Source organism: Odontesthes bonariensis, chromosome 11 (assembly GCF_027942865.1).
Source record: "Odontesthes bonariensis isolate fOdoBon6 chromosome 11, fOdoBon6.hap1, whole genome shotgun sequence".
NCBI lineage: Eukaryota > Metazoa > Chordata > Actinopteri > Atheriniformes > Atherinopsidae > Odontesthes > Odontesthes bonariensis.
In genome coordinates this window covers 23,064,679-23,079,504 of record NC_134516.1, presented here as the reverse complement: position 1 = coordinate 23,079,504, position 14,826 = coordinate 23,064,679, and the positions used below count along the sequence as shown (strand labels likewise).

The window sequence follows — 14,826 nt, the reverse complement described above, 5'->3', positions numbered from 1 at the left end:
CTGCCCTGCTGAGAAAGACACACACTTTTCAACTGTTGGTTTATTCAACATCAGGTGATGGAATTCTGGCTGCAGCTCTCAGTTATTTCTTCTGTTGTACATCAGAGCCAAAGAAATTTATCCTGATTTGCAAGCTATTGAAATGACCCTGTAATACATCTGTCTCTCATGAGATTTCAGTCATGTTTAAAGTATTGAGCTACCTTAATTTATTTAATTCAAGTGTAAAAAAAGGCACCTAATTCAATGGATGAAAGAGTGTTGTGTCTACTACAACCAATTTTAAATTGTATTTTTAGACACTTTATTACTGTCAGCCGGTCACAGAGATGCATAATTTGTTCCAATTTCTTTTGATCTATCTATTTGGAATCTATGAAAAATGCTAACAATCACAGTTTGTTGTATTTTTGCACCAACAAGATGATTCCCTAAAGGCTATTAGAGAAAAACATGGCACTTCTCAGCATGGTGTGCAGTGTGTCCTTTGAAAAATGAGGAAATGGTACAAGTGACGAAAAAGTGGCAGTCCTAAGAAACTATCTACAGTACAACAGGTGAACAGTATCTGAAAGTGATGTCCTTGAAAAATGGTAAAAATCCAGCATCCAGGACCTGTAAGATGCATCTGGACCTTCAGTGGATCCATCTACTGTTCACTGAAGCCTCATCAGAAATGGTCTCCATGGAAGGGCGGCTGTCAGGAAGCTGTTCTTAAAGAAGGGAAACAGGGAGAAAAGCCTGAGCTATGCCAAATGGCAGCAGGTCTGATGGAGGGATGAATCCTCCCCAGAGCCCGGACCTCAACATTACTGAAGCAGTGTGGGATTAACGTGACAGAACGGAACAAAAGGCAGCCGACATCCAAAGAAGAGCTTTGGGATGTCCTTCAAGAAGCCTGGAGAACTATTCCTGAAGACTCCTTAAAGAAAGGACAGAAAGCTCATCTGAAAGGGTTCAGGCTGTGTTGGAGAATAAAGGTGATCAAACCCAATATTGACTTCCAAGCTCGTTAGAATTGTACAAACTCTGCTTTTGCCTTATAGGTTGTATTTCTATTTATGTTTGCACATATTCAATAAATCACTGCATCTATTTGCTGTTTTCCTGGCAAAATGTAAAGAAGTGAGCCGTGGCTCAAGACTTTTGCACAGAATTGTTTTTTCTTCATATTAGCAAAAACTGAAACATAAGTTTATAAAACGAGTGTGGAATTAATGTGTAGATGCTCCTAAAACGTAACTGATAAAACTGATGATTAAAAAACATTTAGTCTTTTCATTTTGTTTTAAATCTTTCCTTAATATAATTTTCATTAAACACCTAAAAGAGTCTCTGCAGATGATTTTAAACCGAGGAGAATCTTCATCTGCAAACCTGTTTTTACGACACTGCTGACTGGCACAAAGGAGATAATCCATGCTTACGTGTTGACACACCTATGAATGCACACACATGTAAGCACAAGACCACCACTTACTCAGTTTCGGTCAGCCCACCACTCCTGCCATCTCCACAATGAGCACACACCAGTCATTTATGAACCTGCACAGTGGTTGTGTTGTGTGCGCATGCATTATGTCCCCAGAAAGTCACATTAAGCGCACATCTGAAAATAGATTTACATAGGAGACATCCAATCCTATTTATGCAAAAACAGTAACGGCTTCATGATCAGAGCAATTCTTGGTTGTGTTTTCAAGCCAAACTATTTCATTGTTTGTGGACAGGAAATGAGAGGATATGACTGGCCACAAGGAGAAGAAAGAAGACGTCTGAGTGAGATTAAGAATTAGATTTAGCCTAAATTTGAAGAGGAATCTTTCAATCTTGTCGGAGATCAGATTATGAATAAATGAGGGGATTCAGAGGATCTGAAAAGACATGCAGCTGATAATTGTCAAAAGACGTTACATTTGTTCCACGTGTCAAGAGTCGTTTTAACATGCTACCGTGTGTGTGTACTTTAATCCTCCCATCAGATTTAGATGATAGAGCACGTTGGCTGCGGGACAGGAAGAGTCAGACACTATTTTTATTATTTTTTTTTTTTTAAATCGGTCATTTTCTTGCACTTGTGATTCATCCTCCAGCAGCAACAGCAGTTTCATCCTCTGACCATGAATTTACACTGCCGCCCCGAACACTGACAATATAAAGTGAAAAAAATAAATAAATCATCCCTTAGCTGGCTTTTTTGGCTACATTTTTTACTCAACTGCAACGGAAGTTCAGTTTTGTTCTTTTCATTTAAGAAATGTGTTGCCTCTGCTCTATTATTTAGTGTCAGGGCTAACGTATGAGAAACAGGAACTTCAATCATCAAGTTGAAATTCTGAAAATAAGATTGACTTTTCCAAGATTAAATTCCAAAATCAAAACACAGAGCATGAAGGTGTGTGGTTACGAACCAAAACATTTTGTGCAAATGAGTTGGTAAACATGTAGTTCATAATCAGTTTCTGCAACAAAGACGGTCACTCCTTTAGCTCATGAACACAGTATGAACATTATGACTCTGAAGATATAGTGGCAAACTTTGAGTGTGTTCAGATCGAGAAACCAAACTTGAATTTATAGACCACAGAAGTCAATTTTCTTAACATTTTGAATTTATTATTGCAGTAGTATTTTAACTTTGCATTTTGTTAACATGGTCCTAATACTTCTTTGTAATTATTATCCAAATTAAGTAGGTTTATTAGAACTAACTTTTACCACACAGCCCACACAGATGGTAAAAACATGTTATAAGACATGTACTCTTTGTTCCCGCTGTAATCCCACACTGTACAAAACAGCAAATTCCCTTAAATTCCTCATAAGAAAGTTAGTCCAGCATTTCACTCTATAAACAACTACGCCATAGCTTAACACTACAGTTTATGGTCACACAGCAAAGATACAAAAAGATCATTTATAACAAATAATCTTTAAGCTAAAAGGCTCAGAAGATTTGATGAAAAGCAACATACGATGAAATCATGGGCAACATTTCCCTTGACCTATTCAAGGCCTCTAAAATTAACTGAAAATCAACACAGAAACGTGTGTTTACATGGGATACGGAGCAGACAGAAACCTATTTGTGTGTTTGTGAGGGATGTAGTACAGACTGCAGCTAGAATAGCTTGCAGCTGAGCATGAATTTAAGCACATGTCTTTGTCTACAACACGATCAAACACTATTGGCCTGCTGGTGCGTAAACAGGAAGACACCAATTGAGAAATGACTCACAGGCCGAAACAAGAAGCAGAGGCTCAAGTAGCAGAATAAAAACAGGTTAAAATGTGTGTCTGACGGGAGTGTAACAACATACTAGCCAAAGCTTAATCGCTTTTTGTTTATTCACCTATGTACGGGGGAGATACAAGAGCAGGGAGCCATCAGGCCAATTTTTTGTTTCCTTCTCAGCACACTTGACAGGTCGACTCCTTTGATGTCACATAGACTTGACAGAGTCTCAGATTTGCGAGACATGTCAGCAGCTTTTTCACACAGTAAATCATGCCATCACGCTGTCTGTGCCTTCTAAGTTGAGGATCTCAGGTATAGTGCACTCTTTGTTTGAATTGTACCTCACTGGCTGTTCTATCAAAGCATTACGGCTCGTACAACTGTACACATCCCTGTAAACTACGATATAAACTACCTCCTTGGGCTCGGTCATCCACTCACATGGCTCCTCATATTACTGCTATACAAATGATATGTGCCTATCATTCCTGCAAGATGATCCTACCGTCTTTACACCCCTACCATGCCTAACCTACACTTAATATTCTGCTCTACTTGTACTCTGAGCACCGAAGCTGACCAGTTTAGGCCGAGTACAGAGAGAGTAAATGTAGTGGGTGACTAACATTTAAGCGTAGAAAATGTCTCAACATCATCTTTAATTCCAAAGTAGACTCAACTGATTTTTCTTAAAATACATGCAGACTCACTCTTTTCATAATACCCTCAATCGTGTTCTCACATATGGACGAGGTTTCCCTCCATCATAAAACAGGTCTTTGTGCACTCTGTCTACGGTCAAAGTGGACAAAAATCTGCTTTAATTCTATAATCAGACTCAACTGGCTTTTCTCAAACACACTTCTCAAACTCACAGTCTTCATGATATCCTTGATCTTGTTGTGACATATAGCACAGAAAGAGAACAGTTAACTATATTAATTCACAACCCTGTTTTACTGTAGTTTACTGAAAGCCCATCATTAATTTGGACCCAGCCTTTAAACCCATTACGTTTTTATTGTTTTACAAGAGGCAGTGCTCATTGAGGTTCCCTATAAACAAGTGCTAAGATCTTGCGGACATCCTTAATCCTACATGTTCGAGTAAAACCCAATAAAACTAATCACTAGGATGTTCTTTGACACCACACACCTGCACATTTTACAATGTGTGTGTAAGGCGAATGCAGTACTGAACACAATGAAAGCTGTCATCACGGTCACAATTCTCCAATAACGTTGCATGGGAGGATTTTATTACATTTACACATCTTAATCGTTTGACTATAGTGACCCACTCCTTTCAGGGTACATCGTTAGAGTCACTTAAACTAGTGGAGCGTCCTATATGCACATCCAAGGGAAACATGCAAAAAAAAAAAAAAAAATGGAGAGGACAATGAACTTGAAGGAAAGCAGTGTGAAAGGATGGACCTCTTAAACTAGTCAAGTCAATGGCACAAAGGTGTAATGGGGAGAGTAGTATTGTAGTGATGGCAACGATTAAAAGAAATAGGAAACAGATCCCAAAATCATAAGACTTCTCATGAAAGAGGAAGGACTGCTAACAAAGGGGAAGACAGAATGCTGTCATGGCTCATTATTAAGGAAAACACCAAGTCAAACAGCTGACAATTACAAAACTGTGGGATTTTGATGAGGCATCACGTGTATATTTTTTAAACAATTATTGCACTTACTACACTTTAACAGCTTCGGTAACTTTGTACCAGAAGCTAAATGTAATCCTTTTATTATCAAAATTAAAAAACAATGCCATTAAATGGTTCATCCATCCCCTTTTTACTGTCACTTATGCAGGTAATAAACTTTCTAGGGGATTAATGACAGTTTGCTTTAGTCTCAACCAAGTTAGACAAAATTCCTAACCCTCAACGGGTATCAAGGCAGAGGAGCAGCTCCTTTCCTGATCTTAAAAGCCATGTTCAGACTTTACAATTTTCAGTGCCACTGGATTGTTGTGTTGTGCACAGAATGCAACGCACTGGTTCACTGGTGTGGGTTCACACCACACGACTGATCAGCAGCAGGGAGTCACACTACAAGATCTTTTGTCAAACTGAAACAGCTCATCTGACTGATCTTTAGAAAGCATTTACAGTTGTCACGCAGACAAATCTGTTGTACGTCACTGATGTTACACTGGAATACAAGTAGCTGGTGGTGATTCAGAACTGGCAGTTTCTCCTCACGGCTTCTCCCTCCTGACGTCTGCTCTTACCAATATTTGACCAAATTCTGCTAAGCTTCTTGAGTCCAATCAGATCATAATTTCTTCACCATGCTCTCCATCATTCTTGTTATATTCCTGTTCACTGCATTTGTCTTTCAGATTTCCCCCTCTTACCATATGTCTTCCGCTCTGACAACTGCTACTGCTACTGAGACCACATAAACATCAGACCCAGCACCAATCTGCCTGTCAATCTCACGGTTCTTTCTTCTCCCATCTGTAAACAAGACCTTGAGAAACTTGAGCTAACAGGTCATGCACCTTCTTTCTGGCCAAGAAGCACAGCCTCGGACTTGGAGGTGCTAATTCTATTCCCAGCTGCTCCATACTTAGTTGCCAACTGTCCCAAATAAATATGAAGGCTGCCACTCTATTGCGTCATCTGAAAAAGAAAGGCGTAGTCCTGCACTTACTCCACATCTCCGGGAATGAGTGTGACCTGTTTCCTGCTATGTGAGACAAGGTTTTACCACCTTTCAACAGTCAAGGTGTCACATACACTTATCTATTTATTTTCTTTGTCCTATACCTCAAAAATACATGTACAATGGCTGGAAAAACTCCCACACACCACGCTTAAGTTATTTGAATCCAAGGTTTCACAAGCAGATGGACTTTCCTCTCCAGTACACCTCTGAATTTCCCAGGTTGCATGGATCCAAATTAAAATCGGCCCAACTTATAAATATTTAAGAATATTTAATGTCTTTGCATCACCGTTCTATATTCAACCCCAAAAATTGAAAGAAACATGAGAAGACAGTAACACAACAAAGGAAAACAGGATCGAGAGCAAAGACACAGCATTGTCTTTGTGGCACAGATAAGCCGTTGCTATAAATACTCGAATCGTGTCTAAATAAAGACAAACGCTCACATTAAATGGGTGGAAATAGACCTAACCATAGATGACAGGCACCAGGATCTGAAAATCAGTAAGCAAATGCTGCACTCTTCCCACATGCTCAGAGGAACCCTGGACTCTGATTAAGTCTGACCAAAAGTGGGCAAATACTGTCCTTTGCCAATGGAAACACACACCTCTTCTCTGTCCTCTGACACACACAATCTGACAAGTAATAACGCCAACTTTTACTGAACCACCTTGAGCAAATAAGGATGTAGCAGCGCTACAATAATCTTCCCTCACATGTACTCAGGGTTTTTAAGAAAGATACAAATTTTCCATGTACCATTACACATTTTCCAAAAATACCAAACTTCAGGTTTAGTGGACAAAAAAATAAAGTTGAACTATGCTTTTGACCAAGAAAATTATGGAAAAGTCTAATTATTATTGGTTCAGAGCGCTTCTTTAGCTGAGAAAAATGAACAGTTGGGAACATCAACAGCTAAGCAGAACTGATCATTTGCACTCTAGAGAAGGGCAAGCCACTGACTTTACAAGCACACCAAACACAAGGTCAATGAGAGCAGAAAGTAAGTGAACTTTAATCTTATTTACATTTGTGTCTGCCATGTGGGCTTTTAAAAAGAAGTTCATATGACAGAGACCAAGAGCAAACACGAACGTGGAAAATGTTTATTAATGAAAATGCATCAATTTTTGCTTCAAGGAGGTCTTTGCAGCTGTTGCATGTACTTTTGGAGGATTTTTTTATGAGACTGAATCAGATAGTGTCAATTATCTACAAAAAAATTGAAGGAAATGTTTCCAACCTGATAGCAATTGCATTTATTTAATACATAAAGAAAGTGTTATAGGAGGAAACAGAAATCCCCCTGTCGTCATGACTCAGCTTTACAGAAAGATTGCGGAAAGTAAAACAGCAGAAAAAATGTTTCGAGAGGTTAATAGAATAGAAAATTTCATGTGATGATCATGTGGCTTACATGAAGCACAAAGGAAATGCAACATTTGCCGGAAGGCAGCAGTAATTTCTGCATTTATTTGCAGTGATGTTTGTCACTAGCTTATGCTTTAATGTATCCCTGAATGTTGCACGTATGAATTGGGAGATGCAGAATGTAGTTTGATAGAAGTTTGTTCACTGTTGTTGATTTAAGGAGAAAATTCCATAGTTATTCAATGGATTTTAAGTTTCATGTCTAAACTATGATAATAAAAAAAATTAAAAATCAAACATCTAATTTTAGCTCACAGCTGTAACGTAACTTAGGCTAAAAGGTTCCTGCCTGTCACACACCACCGGTAATCTCACATACTGCAAAACCTACCATGCAGCCGCTGACAGCAGTGGGTAAAGTTGTAGTAGCTCTCCATCTCCTCCACTGAGATACAGATAAACGTCTCCTTCCCATACTCCTGTTTTCCTGTGCGTTCCTTAATCCCATTTCTCTCCTCTTCCCCCTTCACCGTTTTCATCTCCACAGGCAGAGAGGAGACTACCGCATGCCTCATTCTGCTCTGCTCATCTCTATTTCCAAATCCTCTGTTGCTGCACACACGCACCTGTCAAGATGTCTTTCATGATTACACCACTCCTGTTTCCTCTGCCCCTCCCTTCGGCTGAGAAAATCTGCACACTTAGATTATATTTAAGTGGAGACTGATGAAGAATAGAGATTGCTCTTAAACTTTCTGACTGCATGTCTCAAAAATACCCATATTTGGTTGAATGATCGTCCAACTTTGCTGATATTCCAACCACATTACAGCTGCAACAGATTTCTATTCTAACAATTATTTCACGCAATTTTAAGTCTTAACAAAAGAGGAATATGCAACAAATCATTCTAAGATAAACCAATCCTTTGGAAACAAGATTACAGACAGGGTCATAGTCCAGCCAGGAGCCTGATTGGTTTGACTGCCTCAGTACAGATCTGAGTTGCCTCTGGAGCAAGTCTTAAATCCAGGTTTAAATCATATTATTACAACTTAATGATGGTTTGTACTGATCTTGCCAGCACTGGCTGGTTCTTATTTTACCACATTGTATGTTAGCATAGATTATGAGGCAGAGACAAGGTGTCTTTACAAAGCAGATGTCTTCATAACAAAGCCAGGGGGACTTACTTTGTTTGGTTAGAAAAGTTCCCGCATATCAACCTCCCATCAAAGGTCTACAAACAAAGATAAGTCCTCGAACCTGTCTGACCTCCTGTGACAAACTTCACGTGCACAAATATTGATCAGGCTGCGCCACGTGAATAATCTGAAATTCCAACAAGCAAAGCTCATTCCTTAACCCTGAAATGACCACTTTACAAAACATGGCCACAAAGCAACAGATTCCCAGATGTATCACACAGCGAGAAAATTCAGCACTCACCTGGCGTGTTGGTCTGAGACGACTTGTTCTTTTCACTTTCGCATGCTTTGCGGACACAGCAAAGACTGGCAGACATGGCGGATAACGGTCTACCACTCCTTCTAATCTAATCTTTGTGCTTGTCTGCCTGTTAAAATGACCTTGATTGTAAATGCATATTTCCGCTGGTGAAGTATTGAGACATAGCTCATTGTCAAGGGCTAAATCTGGCAATCAGTGACCAAGGTCAAACAAAGAGTGAAAACAGAGTGCGCCTCAAAGCGGTAGCTCGTGCTCCTGCTGGTCTGGTCAGCTTCATATCCAGATGAGCGTATACAGTGATATTAATTTGATGAGTTATAAATCGTAATTAAATGCTGAAAGCACTTTTTTTGACTTAATGCTATAAGAAAATTGACAAGAAATATTTCTAACAGGCAAAAGACTTGTATTTCACCAGGCCAGTTGACCTCTTTTACAATTTCCTGTCTCTACTTTTCTGTCGCTATCAGCAGATAAAGGCCTGACAAAAATAACTTAGAGGGGAAGAAAAAGATATACATAAGTTTTCCTATATTACAGATCATTTAATTAGCAGTCAGACACATTCAGATAGTAATAGATATATTTAAAAAGGCTGGATTTTAACAAAAAGAAAATGAGAGTTTGGAATAATTACCATCATTTTTAAGTTGTAAACACCAAAATATGTTCATATTTCTGCCTCAGAGAAAAAAACTTTAATATCTTAGCTAATCTCCACAGTGTTTGTTAATTAGGAGATCTTCTCAAACACAACCACATTCTCAGTTATGCCAATAAATTGCATGCATTTACTGCAACTCCTTAACAGGTCAGACTCAGATTAACAATGAATTTACAAAAAAGGTGACAAATATTTAACTGCGATTGGTGACTGGCATGAAATACACTAAATCTGCCATAAGTTCACATCAGTTTATTTATGTGTCAGTCTTAAATGTTGCAAATCCATGAAAATCCAACTTTAAAATCACTCTCCAATTAAGCACACTGGCTATGATTACAACGTCAAAGTTTCTTTTTTAAGTAAACACAACATAGTGCGTCAATGATTCATGTATTCACTTTGCAGCGCCTGTGGTCAAATTCCAAGTCACTCAAACTACCGCCTACGTACTGTGGAACCAGCAGGAAAGTAAATAGTCAGGTTATTCTATTATGCTCTAATAATGAGGGAGAGGGGGGCTCAGCAGGAGGAATCTCTCTGCAGGGGTAGGAAATCCTGTCCTGTCATCCTGTCACACTGATTTAAATAACAGAGACTCAAACAGAGTACACTGTGAACAATGTAAACTAACTGGTAAAGTTGAAATGCAGAGCTTTGTGTTTTTATTTATAATCAGCACAGAGCCAAGCCAGCACAAACCTCTTCTCCAGAATGGTCGATGTCTCCGGCTGTGATGTTTCCGTCGGGTCAGCAGACTGATAGATTCAGACAGATCGTGCAGCTGTTGGAACAACAACTCTCCACCGTTTTGAACCGACTCCAAAAGAGACATTTTCTGATTAGAGCGTGTTTCATATTACATGAGCTTATCCATAGAAACTTTTCCAGTTGCCTTCTTCTTCCTCTCCTCAATTTGGCTGCTGTGTAGTTGTCTTGCAAATGTGTGATTATTCATCACACTTCACGTTAGCTCTGGGTTTATCTCAGGAAAAGAGGGGTGGAGGGTGGGCCGAGACATAAATCCCCCTACAGCTAATTATCTTATCTTGATGAATGTGTTTACGTGTCTGTCCTGCAGCATATTTTAACTGGAAACTGACTCTGGACCTGCTGATAGGTGTTAAAAGCGAAAACAAGAGTATATGGCCACTTATTCATTACACATTTCATGTCCAATTTCATGTGCCCCAACATGAAGAGGGCGCACAAGAGGAATTAGCTACAACACTGAGTGTTCTTTAAGAATTGATGCCAAATAAAGCCCAAGAATGTGTTTGATATCGAGGCTAAGGTCTCACAAGACTTCATTTCATTACGCAAATTTCACATTAGCTTCACTGTTATATTTGCTGTGCAGAAGACTAACAACTATATAACTTATGCCATATGCAGGAGTTAATACAACATTCATATTATGACATTAATAGATAAATTCAAAACTACATATGGAGAAAAATATGCACAATTTTTTTGGCAAGTAATAATGCTGACCCAATCATTCCATTTATGCACATTTTTTAAGTTCCAGACCATATACACTTGAATACTTGAGACTTAATTAGTCTCATGTGTTAAATTATTCAAGTAAAATGAGTCCAAAGAGAGGTAACCGACACTCAGAAGTCCAAAAATGGACAAAAAACATCTTTCAAATAGCTTTTGAAGCAAAAAAAAAAAAAAGCATTAACTGCAAAATAGGTAATTAATCATAAGCCTACGACAAGGGCTACTCTACTCAAGCATTACTATATTCCAAAGCTATATTCGAAATGCTCAAAATACCTGAAGTGACCAGAAGTAAAAGTTGTCAACCGCTCAGAGACATGACTGAGGTAAGGAGGCTAAAACACAATTGCCACCGAGTATGACTAACATGTTGAAACTTAAAGATCGGACTAGGAAATTTAAAATGAGAAGGACTCTTGGCGAAAAAGATGCATGGACACAAAGGAGTGGACCACATCATGAACATCCTTCTGAAAGTGAACACAGGGCACCACTTGCAGTAGGGTGTCATGCCAGCAAGGTGGAGGACAGAAACTGGCATGAGCTGCTGTCAGATAGAATTACATAGTTGGACCTTTTGGGTTAAAAATGGGAACATTCGTTACTACAAGCAGCTTCCAAACCAGCCGTCCATCCATCCATCCATTTTCCATACCCGCTTAATCCAACTGTCGCCAGCAGTCATCTGGCGAGAGGCGGGTACACCCTGGACAGGTCGCCAGTTCATCACAGAGACAAACCAGACAAACAACCACACACACGCTCACACTGACTCCTAGGGACAATTTTTAGAGACACCAATTAACCTAACATACACGGGGAGAACATGCAAACTACCCACAGAAAGACGGAGGGTGGGGATCGAACCTGGAAGCTAACAAACCATTGGTTCCTTAAAGTAACTGTGTGTAACAACTGCTGACATCTAGTGGTTGAGTTAGAGACAGAAACCATCTGAAATGTCACCCACAGAAGAAATAGCAACATATTGCATTTATATCAGTAGACCAAATTACGACTCCACGAGGAAACAAGCAACATTGATCATCACTTTGATGAAACTTATGATTTCACTTTTCTTTACCGACTCGATTCACGCACCATTGCCTGCTGCTGCGTTTTGTAATTAAGCATGATTCTCCATTTCTCAAATGTGTACCCTAAAACTCCACCTCAAACTCTGCCATTTCATTCACGTTATCTTCACCGCCATCTGATTAATACTCCTCTTCTACAAGCATTTTAAGGCAGTAATATGGCCACTGTAGGAGGACCCGCTGTACATGTAAATTAACTCTAAGGTAACATAAACAGCGAAGCAGTTACATACAAACAGAAACATAGTTTTTCATAATATAATATTTTTCTTCTCATAAATCTTTACCCACTATTACATTAAGGCAGTGTTTTCAGAAAGAAGTCCACAAGATTTAAGGATGAAGTGATGTTTTTATATGTATGCATAAATCTGTTTTCTGGTGTATATTGTAAATAAGGGCCTCTACTTTTTATTTCTGAGTTTTGAAAAAAGGGCTAAAAGGAAAATAGCCCAAAAATTCTTAACTATTTTAAATTGATTTCTGAATATTAAAGGAAATCTTAGAGGTATGCGGCTCAGACAATGGGCGCCTCTCACTGTGGCAATGGTGAGTTTGGACTTTTCCTAGAAAAGTGCTGGTGATGGAGGGGCGAAGGAAATTACACTGGAGCCATCTGCAAAGATCTACATCTCCCTTAGACTATCACATTATCTTTATTTCGCTGAATTTATCATCAAACGATCAGACCGACAGTCCCACTTTAAAACTTCAAAGGTAGCAAGGGATGTTGGTTGGTTGTTCAGCAGAATTTGATTTGTTATTTTATAATGAGTAAATGATCCAAACGCATGTGCTCCAAGTCTGAAATTGGCGACCAAACTGATCTCACTGACAGCTAACTCGTTTATCGTGGTTATATCTGGGGAAAAAACACTTTTTATTTTCTTGGAAACAGTAATAATTCACACTGGGGGATAGATACGGACAGATCTGAGTACGTAAGACAACACCTGTTGGATGTCTTAATTAACTCAAGTGGAGGAGAAATTTCATGTAATATCCATGAACTTCTTCAGCTTCAGTCTTCCAGCTGCTGTGTCGTATTTTCTTGTGAATATCTGACTATTTATCCTAATTTGTGCCAGCTTTGTGTTTAATCACAGCAAAAGAGAGCCGGAGGGTGGGCTTGTCCGTATAAAGTGAATGATTACACTACATTTTATAATAAAAATGAAAGCATTCCTACACACCAGTCAAGCATACTACTGCGTAGGTCCCCACCACATCACAAAAACAACTCTAACTTGCGGAGGCACAGACTCCAGGAGACCTCTCATGGTGTCCTGTGGTATCAGGCACCAACATGTTAGCAGCAGATCCTTTAAGTCCTCAAAGTTGGGACATGGGGTCTCCATGGATAAGGCTTGTTTTTACAGCACATCCCTCTACCGTTGAATAGACTGAGATCTGGAATTGTTGGTGGCCAAGTCAGTTTCCTTAAACTTTCCTTTCTTTTCATTGCAGTGTACCAGTCTGCGTTACCTTGCTGAAGGAGACCACTGCCATCAGAGAATACAGATGCCACAAAGGGTGTACGCATCTTAAAGTAGGTGGTACGTGTCTGTCGCGGCCTTCTAAGTTTCCAAACATTTTCTAAGAAAGGCTGTGGGTGGCAACAGGTGGTTTGATTCTTCCACTCACTTCCGACTTGATTGTTTAAAAAATATATGTAATTTATTTCCAACAAAAAATATGAACAAAACAATAACTAAAAATCTCTTACAACTTAGATCAAAAACGAAAGCTAACTTACTCTGATTTTACAAGCTCAAAAAGTGCGTGGAAGAATCAAACCACCTGTTGCCACCCACGGCCTTTCTTAGAAAATGTAGTTTGGAAACTTAGAAGGCCGCGACATTTAAGTCAAAAATCCTTTTACCAAAACCTCCCGGACATTTGACATTTGGTTTGTTGTTTTAGAAAGTAACAGGTGGATTTTTAAATCAACGCGAGAGTCAAAAGTGTCAAAAAAGTTAAGTTAGAGGCATCGTGTTTACTGTCCTTCTGCATCACTTTTTTCTTTTAAGTTCACTCTGCAAGTGTTTGCTACCGAAGCACATCAAATGTTGTAGATACAAAAACGTCCTATTTTTTCTTTCAAATAGCCCAGATGTTGTCTCCTCAGTTAATCCTAAAGGAGTTTAAGGCAAGAGACAGCAGCTGATAATCTGGTCCTTATTCATACCACAGACAGTATATAAAAGTTGTTTTGAAGACTTAAGTTCAGCATCTAACCTTCAGCATTTTGCGCTGGTGCCAGATGTGATGTGCTTGGGATGGTAAGAGTGAGAGCAAGTGCACACTGCATGACAGTTGAATAACAGGCCTGTCTATAACAAAGCGTAACATTAAGTTGAAACACGGTTTAAACTGGAGAGTAGATTTTTTTTTGTTGCAGGGCTATCAACAATAGTTTCTTTTGCTGAATTAGAGATTTTAACATAGGAGTTTATGAGGACTTGTGTTTTTCAATAAACAGGTGAATTAAAGAACATTTTGGCACTTCATCCTGGACTTCCTGCTCGGTCAATATACACATTTTTTCTTAGAACTTTAACTTTTGTGAATCCGGTGACAAAATGCATTGACCTACACTGGTGACGGCGGTGTTCTTCTTTCCTCTACAGCAGTGCTGCCTGAGGGCCTGAAGATCACGGCCGTTCATTTCCAGAGATATGTCTGGATTTTCTTAAACTCATAATCACATCATGTCCTGTCATTGATGAAATCCCCAGATTCTTTGCAATTGTACGTTATGTTATAGGTAAATTGTTTAAGTAC

The 14,826-nt window shown here is 39.1% G+C and overlaps 1 protein-coding gene across 5 annotated transcripts in view; it reads right to left on the bottom strand.

The window, feature by feature from the left end:
• Window positions 1-10,346, bottom strand: part of mcf2la (mcf.2 cell line derived transforming sequence-like a) — a 49,815-nt gene extending 39,469 nt beyond the window's left edge. The window contains exon 1 of one of the 5 annotated variants that reach the window (XM_075477982.1): window positions 10,139-10,346. In XM_075477982.1, the coding sequence (XP_075334097.1) occupies window positions 10,139-10,271 (133 nt within the window). In that variant the 5' untranslated portion in view covers window positions 10,272-10,346. Of the gene's footprint in view, window positions 1-7,693; window positions 8,058-8,751; window positions 8,982-10,138 lie in introns of those variants that run through there. The other 4 variants (XM_075477985.1, XM_075477981.1, XM_075477984.1 and 1 more) reach the window with 4 other exon arrangements.
• Window positions 10,347-14,826: the final 4,480 nt, after the last annotated feature.